This window comes from Phalacrocorax carbo, chromosome 1, assembly GCF_963921805.1.
Source record: "Phalacrocorax carbo chromosome 1, bPhaCar2.1, whole genome shotgun sequence".
In the NCBI taxonomy this organism is placed as follows: domain Eukaryota; kingdom Metazoa; phylum Chordata; class Aves; order Suliformes; family Phalacrocoracidae; genus Phalacrocorax; species Phalacrocorax carbo.
The window spans coordinates 196,003,645-196,018,982 of NC_087513.1; the positions used below are offsets into that span (position 1 = coordinate 196,003,645).

Sequence of the window (15,338 nt, forward strand, 5' to 3'; positions counted from 1 at the left end):
TGCTGGCTGTTTAGACAGTCCAGATTATCAGTGCTTCCAGGTGAATTACATCAGTTGAATGCTTTTCTTGTGAAGAGAGGAGAAATAGAATAAAGCATGTACAACAACTTTAATCTTCTAGCATTATGGTAGTAGTTTCTTCACATGTTTTGAGAACTTAGGCTACTTTGCACATTGAAATTGGATGTCAGTCAGGCACAAATCAAAGCTCTGCATTCTCTCTTCTGAGAGCTTTGCATAAAGTTCTAAATTTGCTAGAAACTAATTTTTAAATACAAAATGGGTATCTCTTTTCCTTCTGTTCACAGCAAATTCCAGATGTCTCTCCAACAGGAAGATATACCACCTTGGTGCCATTGCTATTTATTTTAACAGTTGCTGGCATCAAAGAAATCATAGAAGACTACGTGAGTATGATTATGGGAAAGGCTGTGCTAAAGACTATGTTTCAAAAAGCCACAAAGCTGTGCATTTCTGAAATCCGAGCTGTTGCTTAACAGCAGCAAAATATCCTTCTGACATTCAAAGCTCTGAACCTGACTGGAATTTTTGTAGCACACTGAGATAAATTAAGCGTTTTCATTATAGATGGTGAACAAGGAAACAGTAGAAGTCAGGACGCTTGTTTCTGCCTCTTCAAACTTGTTTATTCATGCTTTTATTAGAAAGGCCTTGCTAGGAAGACACTGTGGAGTCCTGACAAATATGTGGCTTTTTCAGTTGGTTTTGAAAATGGGCAGGGGGAAAGCAACTTTAGCACAGAGAAAACTGTTTTGGGGAAAATCTGCAGTAACTTAGTTGGATACAGTTTATAATAAAAATGCCTTTCTGCTTTGCAAAGTTCTGATGAATAAAATAATTTAGAAATCAGTCTAAATAAACAGCACATAGAATGTATAGTGCAGCTGTGCATATACTGTTCCACATTGTTACTCTTGTTTTTCTTCCAAAAACAGCTTTTTTGAGACAGTTTTGTTGCTGTTGATCCAGGCTTGAGCCTGACTTCCAACATGGGGACTGTCAATTTAAAGTGAAATTACATTTTCTTTACAAAACACTTGCATTTTGATGATCATATGGATTTTTAAAAAAATACAACATAAAGGCAAAAATGACCTAATGTATCATCTGGCGGTTTGTCATGTTTCTAGCTGTAATGGTTTTGGAATCTGTAATGAGGTGTAATGAAATGTTTTGTTTCCTTGCAGAAAAGGCATAAGGCAGACAGTGCAGTGAATAAAAAGAAAACAATAGGTAAGACTTAAACAGTCTATAAGTTAAATATTTAAAAGTACAAATAGTGAATACCAGAACACTTGTGAAAAAGTTTATTGCTTAAGCAGTCATGATGGTGTGGTGTACATGTCTCTCTGGGCTAGGTAGTTACTGGTAGGGTAGGATTTTACGTTAAATGTTTCAGACTGATGCTGATAGCGTGACAGGTAGGGGTGAGGCATGGGGGGCATTATTAGAAATCATAAGTTAGGGTAACTTCAAGGTTGTCCAAAGTTATACAGTTCTGAGCTTCTCCAAGAAAACCAAGCAATTTTCTCCCCTGCCAAAGTCTATCCTGATTATGCTTAAAAAACCTGGCAAAATGTCACAACAAGAAACCCACCGAACAGACAAACAACACCCCTTCCCCCAAAAAAACCTCAAACTAAAAAAAACCCCAACAAACTCATGAAACACTGGATTGGTGTTAAAGGAATTTTAAGTAACTCCTTGTCAAAGCTGTGCAGAGCTCTGGGGATTTTGTAGACTTTATTTCCTGCAGTGTCAGTGAAAGAATTTAACGCTGATATCCTCTGAATGCCTACATGTATCCCTAAGGTATTGATGCTGCTTAGCACTGAATACCCGAAGACCTCATTTTCATTTTCTTCCTCTCCCTTAACTGAAAACCTGTGCAGAAAATATGAGGAGTTAATTGATGGCAGCCTTATGGTCAGTCTGTGCTGCAGTCACAGAATCTCCTTGTTCGTGTGCTGGACAGCTCCTTTGCTGCTGCTCCTCTGTGGATGCCATCAAAAACACAGGGACTTGGCCTTTGAGGAGAGCCCCTTTCTCCCAAACATGCTTAGCTTAAGTGTCAAAAAGCCGGAGAAATGCTTAAAGGAACACGGGTGACTGAATAACCTGTTAGCTCAATGCTTCACTTAAAAAGCAAAATGTTTGCAGGACTGTTTTCAGTGAGTTGATTTTTGTGCTTGAAGTTAAGTTGATTGTATATTAATGAACATTAAAAAGCATTGCTCTACCAGTGATTTCTTTCAAAAGTCTGGTAAGAAGTTTCAAGGGCAAGAACACTGTATTTATTAGTTATGAGAAATCAGCGGTTAATTGGCTGTAGCACAACAGGCCCTGTTACCAGTAATATGAAAGACTGCTCTTTCAAAGGTCATGTAGGAGGTTCTAATTCTTGTGTAGTGAGAGAACACATGCTAACAAACACTTCAAGGGAAGCTTATCACAGTAATTGTGGAGAGACAACCTTGAAGAACACAAGGTACTTTTATGGAGCTAAGTGGAACTTACCACTTGAAAAATTATTTTAGTTCAAGTTGTATTTTTTACATTTGATTACACTAAATACAACTTCCAAAATGATACTTAAAACTGTATCCTCTTATCTCTTAAGAGGAAGGCTAAAGGGGCTCATTCTTGAGACTTGTATTATGAGAATGAAAAATGAATTTATATTCAAGGTGGCATTAAGATTAATTAAGTTGAGGTTCTGTATGTGCCTTTAGGCTCCTTTTGTAGCGGAGTGAGGTCTAGTCATTGCAATTGGTACAGAGAGCAGTTCAACTCACTCAAAAGCAGACATCTACCAGCTGCTTAGTAATGTTCTGAACTACACTGTAATAACCTGATGCTTGCTTCAGTAACATTGACATAAGCTTAGCATTTATCTTTGTGTCTAGTTTTTTGAGCAGCAGTCTATCTTCAAAGCACACTTCCTGTATGAAGTTTCACATTGAAAGAATGGTTTACTTTGCAGAGTAGCTTTGGTATGTAGGAATTAAATTCCCTTTGGAGGAAATTAAATTGAGAGGTCTGCTCCAGGGGAGCACTGTGCATGTCCATTAGGAGGTGGTGTGGGTTAGGCTCTGAGCCAGTGTTTCATGTCTTGGATGGCTTCATGGGAGGTATATGGAGATGGTATTGAATCTATTGCCCTAGACTAAATGTAATCCCAAGCGAAGCTGTTGAACAGCATATTGCATAGATGTAGAGAGCTCAGTAATAACTCTTCTGATGTATTGATCCACTCACTGTCGAATTATAGAATAAGCCATGAGCATTTAATACTGCTTGGGTTGTCCTTGAATAGTAGATAAGCACAGGGCTAGCAAACTATTGCACAAGACTGATGGGAAATGCTTGCCCTTCAGGAGCAACACTTCAAATGGCCTTACACACTTAGATGTGAGTGACCTAGAAAATCAATACACAGGTTTTTAGTCTTAGAAAGTCTTACCTAGAAGGTTTATATTGAAACTCTGGTTTTGAGTAGGAGTAATCTTTTCCGGTATTGTACTATGTTACTTTAAACAAATACCTTTTTAACAATAAGTAATTAATCAATTTTATCCTCCTATAAATAATGTAGAGAAAGTGGTATTTTTTTGTCTTTTGGAGTACGCCTATAAAATTGGATTAAGCATAGTAGAAGGTGCAAAATTGCAATGCCAAAATTTCACAAATGTTTTATGTCTAATGGAAGCTTTCTCTTCAGATTGTGGGGTTATGACCTTAAAGAAGAACAGTTGCTTTGGTAAATGGCTTGACTGGTTTTATTAGTTAAATTTATTTCAGCAAGCATGAAGGCCAGGTTGTCTACAAGACCAAGTTCAGGGTACCAGAAGCTATCAAATATCTTTACTGCGTGTTCACATGCAATAATGTGAACTGTTTGCTGAAATGTATCCTGAATTTTCTGGTGGAACAGGGAGCTGCTTTAAACCAAGGTACAGGAGATGCTAAGTGTTAGAATTCATCTCTGAGGGCTTGGGTTTGAGTCAAGGCTGCAGGTACATGGCTTTATCACATTAGATTCTGGGCTCAGGCCTTCTGTGTTTTGAAGTAAACAGAGCTCAATTCAAGTACAGCTTAGAGGGAAGGAAGGAGTGCAACAAAAATGTTCTTCCCCTAAACTGCACATAGTTATTCAGGTGGAAGCTCAGCAGTTCAGCTGCATCACCAGCAGTGCTTCTGTTGCTGCCCGCTTAATTTTTTGTTAAATAGTTTGTTTTGCTGTGATCCATCCATTGTAATACAAGATCTCAGGATTCGGTACTCCACAGTGTCTGGCCTGGGGACAGGAATTAAGGGGTGGGTTTCTTGTACTTGATCTGGTCTGAAAAAGCATAACATTCCAGTTTGGGGAGTACCCTAACCTGAGTAGGATGGCTGAGGCTGTGTTTGGCAAAGTTGTGTCTTCTGGGAGTTTGGTATGGTGTTCAAATGAGCTGCTTACGTAAATTGCATAGAACTGAGGAGAAAATTTTTATTCCAAGTAAGGGACTGGCCTCTTGAACTTTCACCTGCTGCACACTACACTCTATGAACATGTTTAAAACTGGCTGCAGCTGCGTTCAGTGAAGGGTTGAGTTGGTTTAGGTGTACTTTGTGTGCTTAGACTTGGAATGGATTTGGTTGCTCAGCAATGATGGGGTGTAAATCTGTGACAGTGCTGTTTAGGCTAGGGTAGTATTAAGTATGTATAGAAGCATCTAGAGGAACTACTTGGGTGGAAAAGCATGTTCCAGAGTAGGTGACCAAGAAGTTGAAGACAGCAGTATAGACTTAGGCACTAAAGAAGCCAAGGCCTGTTTCAGTACCTTGTTTCCTTTCTTGTTTCACTGTGAGCTTCAGCACTTAGGACTCTCCTGCCAAAGCTAATCTTTGCTTTTCAGTAGGGCTTTGAGCCTGCTTGACAATCAAGCCTCAGCCCTATAAGGGCAATTGATATGGTAGTGAGGTTGGATGTGTCAGAGTCAAAACCTAATGAATAAAATGCAAGGAACAAGGTGAGAAGTGAAACTTCTGTGGTTAAGTCATACATGGAGTAAAGATGCTCCCTGGTATTGACTGACAGTGGGCAATAATGCCCTTTCTTTTAAGGAAGGTCACCTCCCAAACAAGTAACACTGCCCATTTGTGCATTAGTATGAAATGATGCTAAGAAGAAATCAGGCCACCAACTGTTGTCTAGCAGGTGACAAAAATTATATAAATACTAAGGGCAGATTCTTTCTCTTTCGTGGATGCACAAGCCTACGGCTGTGGACAAAAGTATGGTCCTAGCTTCTGAAAAGTACTTTTGGGATGTGTGTGTGTGCTAGTTCCCATCCTGGTCAATGTTCATTATTCCTGATACAGTTGTCCTTGAAATTTGTTAGCATCTTGGGTATTCATTCTAATCTAACTTTAAACTTTTTTTCCAGTTCTAAGAAATGGAATGTGGCAGAACATTATGTGGAAAGAGGTAAATAAAACTGAGCATGGGAGGGAATGGAAGAAAGTGTTCAAGAATTATTTTTGCTGGAATAAATTAAGGCCTAGAGTTAATGCATACTATGTGAGAACTTGTGACTTGGGATGGGAGGGATCCTTTCTGTTGTGATAGTGAAAATTGCTCTGAGCAAGGCACCTGAGTACCCATCTTCAAATTCTAATAGTATGTTTCTGTCAAATGCTAATGAACTGTTGTAAGTGTTCTTGGACAGTTAATATGGTCCAGGCTGTAAACAGTATTTTGTTTTCCGTCCACACCTAGAAGAGTATCTTTCACTGCAATGCTGTACCACCCCTGAAAGTCTAACAGACTTATTTTGCTGCCTGTGCTAAAAAGTTGTTAGATTCTAAGGCTATTACTTGAGCAAGCAGCTTATTTAAGGGACACAAGCCCTGCTGCTACCTCAGGTGCTTGGGACCCATGTTCTGTGAAGCCCTGTGCCAGGACCTGGTGAACTTTATTTCCAGAACTTGCTGAAATCCTGCAGGATCTATTGATCTAATTGTGGCTCTTAATGCCTTTTTAAGGACAAAATTAGCCCTGTTAAGTAATAAATGAGGAATAAGTACACCCTTTTAGCGTCTCTGGGAAATTAAAGCCACCTCAAGAGACCTTAAAGCAATCCTGCTGAAGTGTTAGGCTTTAGTAGAAACTAAAGACTGCCAGAGATTCTGATGGCTAATGCTGATGCCTACTTATGGTGTTCCATGTCCTATTTGTAGTGAAGACATGGAATTCGAAGTTATATCTGGTTTTCTTGTACCCTTAAGCATTTCATGACTTCACCTGTGTCTTCATTTGCATATTGTCCAGGCTTGCATTTATTGTTAAGGAATAACAATTCTGTACTATTCACCTTGTTTACTTTAAGACAGATTTCTGATCTTTTTTTGTGCTGAAAGTGGTAGGGAGTTTGTTTTTGGTGGGATCAGAGTAAGACTAATGAATCTGCCTGCTCAAGCATACCATCTGTTTCAATTTTTATAAATTTGTGTGTTAAATATTTCAAGCCCATTTCAGACTCTTCAGGAGTACGTTGGTGCTGAGCAGCCTGATAGTCATCAGGCAAGTCAGGCATACTGTTTTGAGGGTGCTACTTGGTCCTTCTTGGTATGAAAGTCCCATGCCTGTGTGACTCGCATTATAGGCGCCGGAAACTTCTAGGTTTTCAGTATTCCAGAAATCTGGACTTTTCACATCTCAAGTGACTGTAGGTCAGGGGAGAACTGGTTCAAACTATATCTGTACAGACAATACTCCTTGCTAGTTATTAGTACAAGTAGTGCATCTGAAGAGGACTATGGGAAAATTATAGTGATGACTGGGTAGGTAAGTAATATGGAGAAGGAATAGCAGAAACTCTTGATACTTGAGGCATGTGAAGTTTAACTTTTTTATTAAGAAAAAATCTGTAGGTTATATAAGACTTAAAAGAATAAAAATAACTTAAATTTGGATAATGGCAGGATTATAGTAAAAACTAATTTTTATGAAATATAAGCCACAGAAGTTCATACTTTCCAATTGAGTGTATCTGTTCTTCAATAGACAATTGTGTAATTTCCGTTCAGAAAAGGGAAGGCTTTAATACTTCTGGACTTGCAGTGAAAAGTACTCTGACTTTCAGTAGCACTGTCTCTAGCTGTTCTGTGCATGATGCTGTTCTTTTGACTGGGTGAAAGAAAATAACAAACTAACATTCCAGACAAGCGAACTGTTTGTTTTTCTCTTCCATGCTACTGTACCCCTGCCCCTGCCTCAACAGGTAGCAGTAGGAGATATTGTGAAGGTCACCAATGGGCAACATCTTCCAGCAGACATGATCATTCTATCTTCCAGGTATCCTGAATGGGTGTGGAAATGATGTATCTGATGAACTGAGGTGCAGAGGACTCTAAACTCTGTATTTGCTTTTAATAAAAACAGACATCAGATGGCACTAATTCTTCTCCACATCTAAATTTCAGCAATGTCAAAACAGTACTTTACTAGGCAGTGATTCGTCTATCATGGTAGATAGGTTCTTAAGAAAGAAGGTTTTCTTAAGACTTCATACTATTTACCTGTAGTTCACAAAGTCTGTCACTGAGTTTGGAAGACTGAAGGTCTGTTACACAAGCTTCAGACAGTTGCTCTATGGCCTTCTGAGGATCCCTCCATTTAATTAAGGAAGCTTAAGTTTTTTCTTCCAATTAATTCTTCTGAGTTCCGAGCATATTTTTCCGGCCACTCAGGAAAGATTTCTCTGTCAAACAATAATTTTAAAAGGCTAGTGCAGCTGGCATCTAATAACTAGCCTGCAAAATAGCTTTTGGGCTTCATTTGTTTACTCCTTGTCTTTGATACAGCACACATGCAGTCCACCCCAGTATGGTGGCAACAGTAAATGTTGAGAACTACTCATTTTTCTTTTTGAAATATGGGACAACTTGTTTGTACTGGCAAACAAAGCTCAGTCACCAGTTACTAAAAAGCATTTGAGTAGTACTTGGCTGCTAATAGATCCTGTATTGTGTTGAATAACCACATGCCAAATCAGGGTCACTGTCCACACAGACGAGGTTTAAACTAGAAACAATAGTGCAGTTCCTCTTCTTGAACATGGTTTTTTCTAATAGTCAAACCTTATGACACATGACACCTTGCTCTTCTCCATAATTTCCTTCTGTCTGCATGTTTTTCAACACTGACTGCAGGTTGCTCTGATCTCCAGCTTAGTTCTCTTAGATGACCCAACTGTTAAGGGAACTTTGTTTTTCTGTGGGTGGTTTTTAGGTTTGTTTTTGTTTTGGCTACTGCATTTTCTGCTTCATCCTTTCTGACTGTGCTATTCCCATTCCTGGGAGTTCGTGGGGTTTTTTTGTTTTCTTTCCTTTTTTTCAAGCTGTATGGGTAAATTCAGTCTTTCTGAACTGTCACATGATGGAGGATAGAGGTATCTTCATTCCATGATATACAATGCTGTAGGTTTTTTTTTAAACCCCAAATTTTAAATAAGCAGTTGTCAGCCTTAATATGCAGTTAGTTAGGCTACACTTCAACATCAATAACTTGATGTTTCAGCATTAAGGAATATTTGTTCTACTTGAACTTCTCCTCTGATGTATTATGCTACAAAACCTTCTGATTTACTTTTAACTTGCATGGATCAGGTCTTTGTTCTACCTTAATCTACTAATCTGTTGTCACTGATAATCACATAACTGGAGAATTTAACCCAAAGTGTTGATTTGGGAGAAGCTTTGCTTGAATAAACAGCAATTTCTATGGCAGCTCTGCTTTACAATTGGTATTAATCCCATGATACTTCTAAATGACAATACTAAGTGTCCTCAGTTCACCAGAAGGCTTTGCATGCTCTGAAGGGGTGGGGTCTCTTGCTTGTGTGTGTTAACATTCTGTGTCTGGGCTGACTGTCAGAGGTGAAATGAACAGTTTTATTTTGACTCTTCCTTCCCCCATAGAATAAAGGTGACATGAAATAAGTTTTATGTAGAGAATGAACTCGCACGGAGGAAAAAAATGCTTGGATAAACACGACTTTGTGGAAACACACCTTTCTGTGGAAGTGAGAGGAATTGTCTTGCAAGTGGTCTCCCTCCGGAGTTGTAGTAGATAAGGTGTTTGTGACAAAAGTAAAACTAGAATCAAGCTGGACTTAATATGTGGCTTTCTTGGGTTCAGGCTCAAGTTGCCTCTGTAGGAGGAGACAAAGTATAGACTCTAAACCATTTTCTTAAGGGAAAATCCTCTGGAGAGAAAAATCTAGCTTCTTACTGTATTATAAATGTACCTATCTGTTTCTTCAGAACTTCTGTCCTAAGGAGCCTTTATTACTGACTTCTGCTGATTAAGTACGCTTACTGTTAAAGCAATTGGTTACTTTGGAAAAGAAATGGCAATGTCTCGAGTATGAAAAGTGATATGCTGAAGAAGCACATAGTTGGGTCCAGGTGGGAAACTGATATTCCTTAGCAGCCTGAGAAGGCTGTCATGGCACCACCAGAACTGTTTCCCTACAGAGTTTTTAAATCTTAAGGGGCATGTCAGCAATACCCTTCCTTATAACAGGTGCTACCTATGTAGAGCTCCTCCGTGTTAGGTATAGGTGAGACCTTGGCTAATGGAAAATTCAGTTCTGTGAGGAAGATTCTGTGCTCCCGCCCATGGTAAGGGCAAAAGCATCTCTGGAATATGCAGATCACAGCCCTCAGTTTCAATCTTACCATACATCTTTTGGATGCCTGCCTGTCTGCGTCGTGTTCCCCTACCCCCACCACCCACATCCACCCACCCCCCAAAAACCCCCCAAAACACCTGAGGGACTTCCACAAGTCCCTCAACTTTAAGGTGACCTTGTGGCCTTAACCCTTTGTGTGCAGTTCACAGCAGAAGTCAACAGCAGAGAGCACTACCCTCTTAATCCACCACATCCCCTTTTTTTACGCTGTTCAGTACTTAAAATTTTATTTATAGCTCTTGCAGTCTGAAGCAGTTCTATGGATGGCAATGTAAAGTAGCTCACTCTGGGTGTCTAAGTTTACCATGATTTGTTAAATTCACATTAACCTTCTGATTTAGGCTTTTTTTCTATGATTGTTCTATGAGATTCATATTCAGACATCTGTAAACAGTGTACTTTTAGCTGGCTCTTTCATGGGCATATACCACGAATATGGATTTTTGCCTTCTGCAGTGTATTGAAGTGTTTTGTGGACCATTTTAGCGCAAAAGTAGTAGTACTGAACTTTAATATTCAAAATCTTATATTCCCTACAGTGAACCACAAGCCATGTGCTATATTGAAACAGCTAATCTTGATGGGGAGACGAATCTTAAAATACGACAGGTAAAACAAACTGAATTTCACCTTCCCCCCCGTTTAGTTTTCTAGTGCTAGCTACAAAGCAGAGTCTAGATTGTGTGACAACAAGTCTTGTTTGTTTAAGAAAAAAACCCCCAATGTATATCTCCTTCTAGGTGTCTGTAGCCTTCTTTTCAACAGGTACAAACCCAACCAATAATGCTTCATGTGCAAGTGTAAGGAACTAATCTGGAGGAAGTACTATAAGCTCACAAAGGCAAACCAAGCAGACCTTGGCTGTGTTTTGCTGAAGGTCCAGTGAGTGGAATTCAAGTGTGGTATTTAAAAAAAGCAGCTGTGTTTGAGAGCTGCACCTTCTGCTGTCACAAGTGCCAGTCTGTCTGTTGCTTCTGCAGAGTGCTCAAAAATACCTTTTTTATATATTTAAGTTCATTTGTTCTCTTTGTGGTAAATAGTGGAATTTATTTGCATATTTCTGGTTTTGTTGAGGAAATAAGTTTGTTTTTTAGAAATAGTTCAGAATCTTTGTCCTCTTCCATTACAAAAAAAAGTTTGGATTAGGTTTTTGAAATACAGATTATTTGTTTTTATAAAGCTGTATGTACACTTCCTGCTTGTTTACTACCTTTGTAGGAATAAGATTTACTGTTCTGGGTCAGCCCAATAGATCAGATCTTGAGTTCCTGTCAGATTTTATTTACTTCAGGACATGTGCTTAAAATAAGGTTGTAGGGCCTTTCAAGGCTTTGTTCTGGCTTGCAGTGCTGTAATCAAAATCTGGCAACAGAAACACTAAATGGATCACTCTTAACCAAGCAGAGGTGTTCATAGACACATAAAAAGCAATGGAGTGTTGTATGTGCACTCTGAGATGGAATAGCAATACGTTAGGTTACAGTTGTGTGATGGGTTGATAATTAACTTTGAGTAGGATCAGAGCACAATGGCTGCAGTGACCCAAGAGAGACTGCACTTAGGAATGACTATATTTAGCAGCAGTAACACATCAGTGGAGCTTTACTTGCAGAGTGAAGCTAGTCCTACTTATACTGCTTGTCTCCTCCTTCCTCCTGCACATGTGCAAATTTGTGCTTTATGGATGGGACTTTCCTCTTTGTTCCAGAGAGATAATGTAGGTAATATAACTGTCTTGTGTCAAAGGATTTAAGCCAGTCCTATATAAGTAGGATCACTTGTGTCACTAAAGAAGCTTCCTTGCAGGAAAGAGTTATTGAATACATATTAAAAACAAACAGAAACCAAACTGAAGAGAACCTCTACCAACAAACTTGACAGAAAACTTCCATGCATTTAATTACATTTAATCTCCTAAATGTTGGAAGAAAGCACTGTTTTTCTAGGTTTCCTTCTAATAATAATTTTTCACAAGAATCTCCTTTGGCTTGGTCTCTGCAGGGATTGTCTCAAACTGCTAGTTTCCAGTCAAGAGAAGAACTGATGAAAGTTTCTGGAAGGATAGAATGTGAAGGACCCAACCGTCATCTTTATGACTTCACTGGAAACCTGCGCTTAGATGGTCAAAGGTATTGACTTGACAACAAAACCATGAATTTGTGTTTGGGAAAAATGCTTCCTGTGTGTTTTCAGTCTGCAATGCTGAGCATAGGACTGGTTTTGCTAGGGAAGAGGAGGCTCTTCCATTAAAGGATCTGCCAGTATAAGATAACATAATTTCATCTACCTATGGAGTCTTCTGCTTGATATGGAAGCATTGGTTTCTTTTGGAATTGTAGTGGCTTTTTATCAAAAGTAACATCTAACGAGAAGGAAGAGTGGGAGTAATGGTTGCTGTTTTTAGGGCCTTTTTGTTACAGAAGATAAGCAAAGGAAATGGGAAACCTTTGGCTTCCAACTACAGCCAAAGGCTGTACCAAGTTTAGATCTATGGAGAAAAATTATCTCAAATTTGGAGTTTTTATCAGTGTGACTTTGATCTTTTGCAACTCTTGAAAGAACAGAATTTAGTTCTAGTACATTAATTCATAGAATTTGGAAGGTCAGTAGGAACAAACAGGTTTCATCTTGCTGTACCTGTTATCCTGCACAAAAGCTATACCCCTTGGAAAACTCAGCACAATAGTGTCAGAGGCAAGAGCAGAAGGAGGTCAGTTCTATTCCACGTGAAAATCACGTGGGTAATACAGGTTTCCCCAAATGTTAGTTTAATGGCATATGTGAGGTTATCGTGTGCTTGGAATGGGTGGTCTATTTGCAAGTGTGATGCTTCCCTGTCTTTGATGTGAGAGAACGTATTAGCTAAGCTGAAGTGCAGATTAGGCTTACAGTTGCCACATAAATTCTCAAGCTTTGGCTAACTAGAACAGCTCCCTTTTATGACCTTCGGTGTACCGTGCTTTACCAGGGATTAGACCTGCACAGGTTTCAGTGCTCTCTTGAGTTTTGTGTACAATAGAAGTTGATATTACTTCATTCCCTTTGTGTGGTTTTTTTTTTTTTTGAGGGGGGAGGAAGGCTGAAAGGTGAATCACTTTCTTAAAGTGTAATCAAGAATTGAAATACAAACACGCTTCTTGCTTTGCAGCCCAGTTCCTGTTGGTCCAGACCAGATCTTGCTAAGAGGTGCACAACTGAGAAACACTCAGTGGGTCTTGGGTATTGTTGTGTATACAGGACATGATACAAAACTCATGCAGGTAAAGACCTAAAGGAGATCTAGTGCATGTTCTGGTAGAAGCTGATCATCTTTCCTGTGTTGTATGTCTTCTGGACTTGAGTTTATGAAATTATTTGACCCATTGTAGCTGTTCAAGACCTGGAGGCTTTGAGGAATACAAGGGGACTGGTGTCCTTGAGGTTACATGTGCACATGTGTAAACACTTATTGAGGTGTTTGTCTCAAAACACTTCAATAAGTAAGCAAAACTAAATGTATTTTATATTAATTTATACAGTAGCTGGACAACATTTAAAACAGATTTAACAGCTGAGGAGATAGTAATGACTATGTACAACTGTAGCACTTGAAGGTATTTAAGTTAAAACTGTAGTCTCTGAATTGCTCTAATGGCAGGGAGTGCTTGGAGAGACCGGCAATATGTATGTGTTCCTCACCTCTGGTGACTGTCAGTGGGATGGGCAGACAGGAGGTGGGTGAGTTTAGTAGGCCTTTAGAACTGAATGGTTCGCTTGCTCTCATCTCCTGTCAGTTTGAGTCATTAGGAGTATTGGCTGCTATTACTACCTTCTTGAGGTTCGCATACAATATTGAGCTAAGTAAAGTTGAAGTCGCAAGTTCCATAATGGACTCTCAAAATCAAGACTGAGTTTGCCTCTGCAAATCCCTCTTGTATAAGCCACTGTCAGACTTTTTTTTTCTACTGCTGTTCAGAACTCAACCAAAGCACCTCTGAAGAGATCAAACGTGGAGAAAGTGACCAACATGCAGATCCTGGTTTTGTTCTGTATTCTCCTGGTGATGGCTCTTGTGAGTTCTGTAGGTGCCTTATTATGGAACAGAACACACGGCGAAGTTGTCTGGTACCTTGGCTCCAACAGTGAGTATGCAGGCAGTGTGCTAAGAGATGTATCAGGCTGTAGGGCCAACCAGGCTCTTCGCTTTGCTAAATGAATGCATAAGATAAGAAAAGAACAAAGAAACACAAGAAACAGAGTCTGTGGGTAACTGCTGATGGTCTTTTTTTTTGAGAATGGGCTGGCATAACTCAAGTTGCCAGTGAGGCTTCTGTTAATAAAATCTTTAAATGTTAGGTAAATATCACTGGGCTGCTACTGAGGGAGCAGGGAAGAAACAGAAGAGGGGCAAGAGTTATTCCTGAATATTTGATGTTCAAGTTCTTCCAGCTCTGTGGAGATGCTGTGCACGAATTTGGTTTTAGAGCAGGCCATATATTACTGCCTTAGGTATCATGTTTGACTGTACCTGACTGCGGGATTGCAGGTACCAGTCTGATGACACTGATCTCTACTTTATGCTAATGTAGAGAAGAAAAGGATTTCTGTAGCTGTTTTTTCAGCCAGAAATGCCGATCTGCTCTCATAGAGAAGAAACGTTATGATTTGTATTTATTGGATAATGTTTCAGACTCTTTTTGGATTCTGACAGTTTTATAATGAGAAAACTGATCTCTTACCATCCTTATTCAGGGGCTTTATTTGATTTCATTCATACTCCTTCAATTTATTAGTTCAGATAAAGATGGGCCTTATGCAGACACATAAAGATGACATAATTTCCGCTCCAGGAGACTTCTGACTTGTGGGGGTTACATTAGCTAGCTATGAAGTTACAAACATTTTGAGATTCAGATCTGATAACAATTCTCACAAACTGAAAGTGATTGCTAAACAGATGGCAAAGGGTGTCTTCTGCATTTAAGAACTGCAATTATGATAGCAATGAAAAAAATTCAGATACAAAGAGCATTTTTGTCTCTCTTCTGGTAGCTGTAATGTCTACTAGTAGCAGTATCAGCAACTTTCAAAGTTTAATCTCTTCCCTCCCCTTTGCTTTTTAATGAGGCAGTTTAGATTTGTGCTTTCCAATGATGGAAATAATATTGGAAAAGATGAATGCAACTAACTCTTGAACTTGGGCCAATATAGAACAGGTATAACCTGTAATAAACTAGGATGACATAGTAGTCTGTATAGATGCTTTTTTGTAAATTGAATGCACAATTTCTATCACTTCTGTAACTGCCAGACGCAGGGGAGATGCTTCTTTAGGTTAAGCAGGTAGATGTTAAATTTTTGTTAAATGTCTAATTTCTATAAAGATTGTATTGAGAGGGGAAAAAAAAACCAAACCAAAACATTTTCCAGTATCAAACATGCTTTTTGCTCTTTCTGTGAACTGATCAAAGGTATGGAACTCATGTGTGCTCATACTTGGGGGTGCCTGGGACTAAACGTGAAGTCTTGCTCTGACTTCATTAGGCTTCAGCAATTTTCTCTGGCTTCTCTCTCCTCCTAGTTTGCTCCCCTGCC

The 15,338-nt window shown here is 39.2% G+C and overlaps 1 protein-coding gene across 2 annotated transcripts in view; it reads left to right on the forward strand.

Annotated features, from left to right (window-relative positions):
• Positions 1-15,338, forward strand: part of ATP8A2 (ATPase phospholipid transporting 8A2) — a 299,008-nt gene that overhangs the window by 14,986 nt on the left and 268,684 nt on the right. Inside the window, exons 3-10 of one of the 2 annotated variants that reach the window (XM_064441126.1) lie at positions 309-407; positions 1,209-1,254; positions 5,454-5,494; positions 7,290-7,363; positions 10,304-10,373; positions 11,766-11,893; positions 12,913-13,024; positions 13,720-13,885. In XM_064441126.1, the coding sequence (XP_064297196.1) occupies positions 309-407; positions 1,209-1,254; positions 5,454-5,494; positions 7,290-7,363; positions 10,304-10,373; positions 11,766-11,893; positions 12,913-13,024; positions 13,720-13,885 (736 nt within the window). Of the gene's footprint in view, positions 1-308; positions 408-1,208; positions 1,255-5,453; positions 5,495-7,289; positions 7,364-10,303; positions 10,374-11,765; positions 11,894-12,912; positions 13,025-13,719; positions 13,886-15,338 lie in introns of those variants that run through there. The other variant, XM_064441127.1, reaches the window with a different exon arrangement.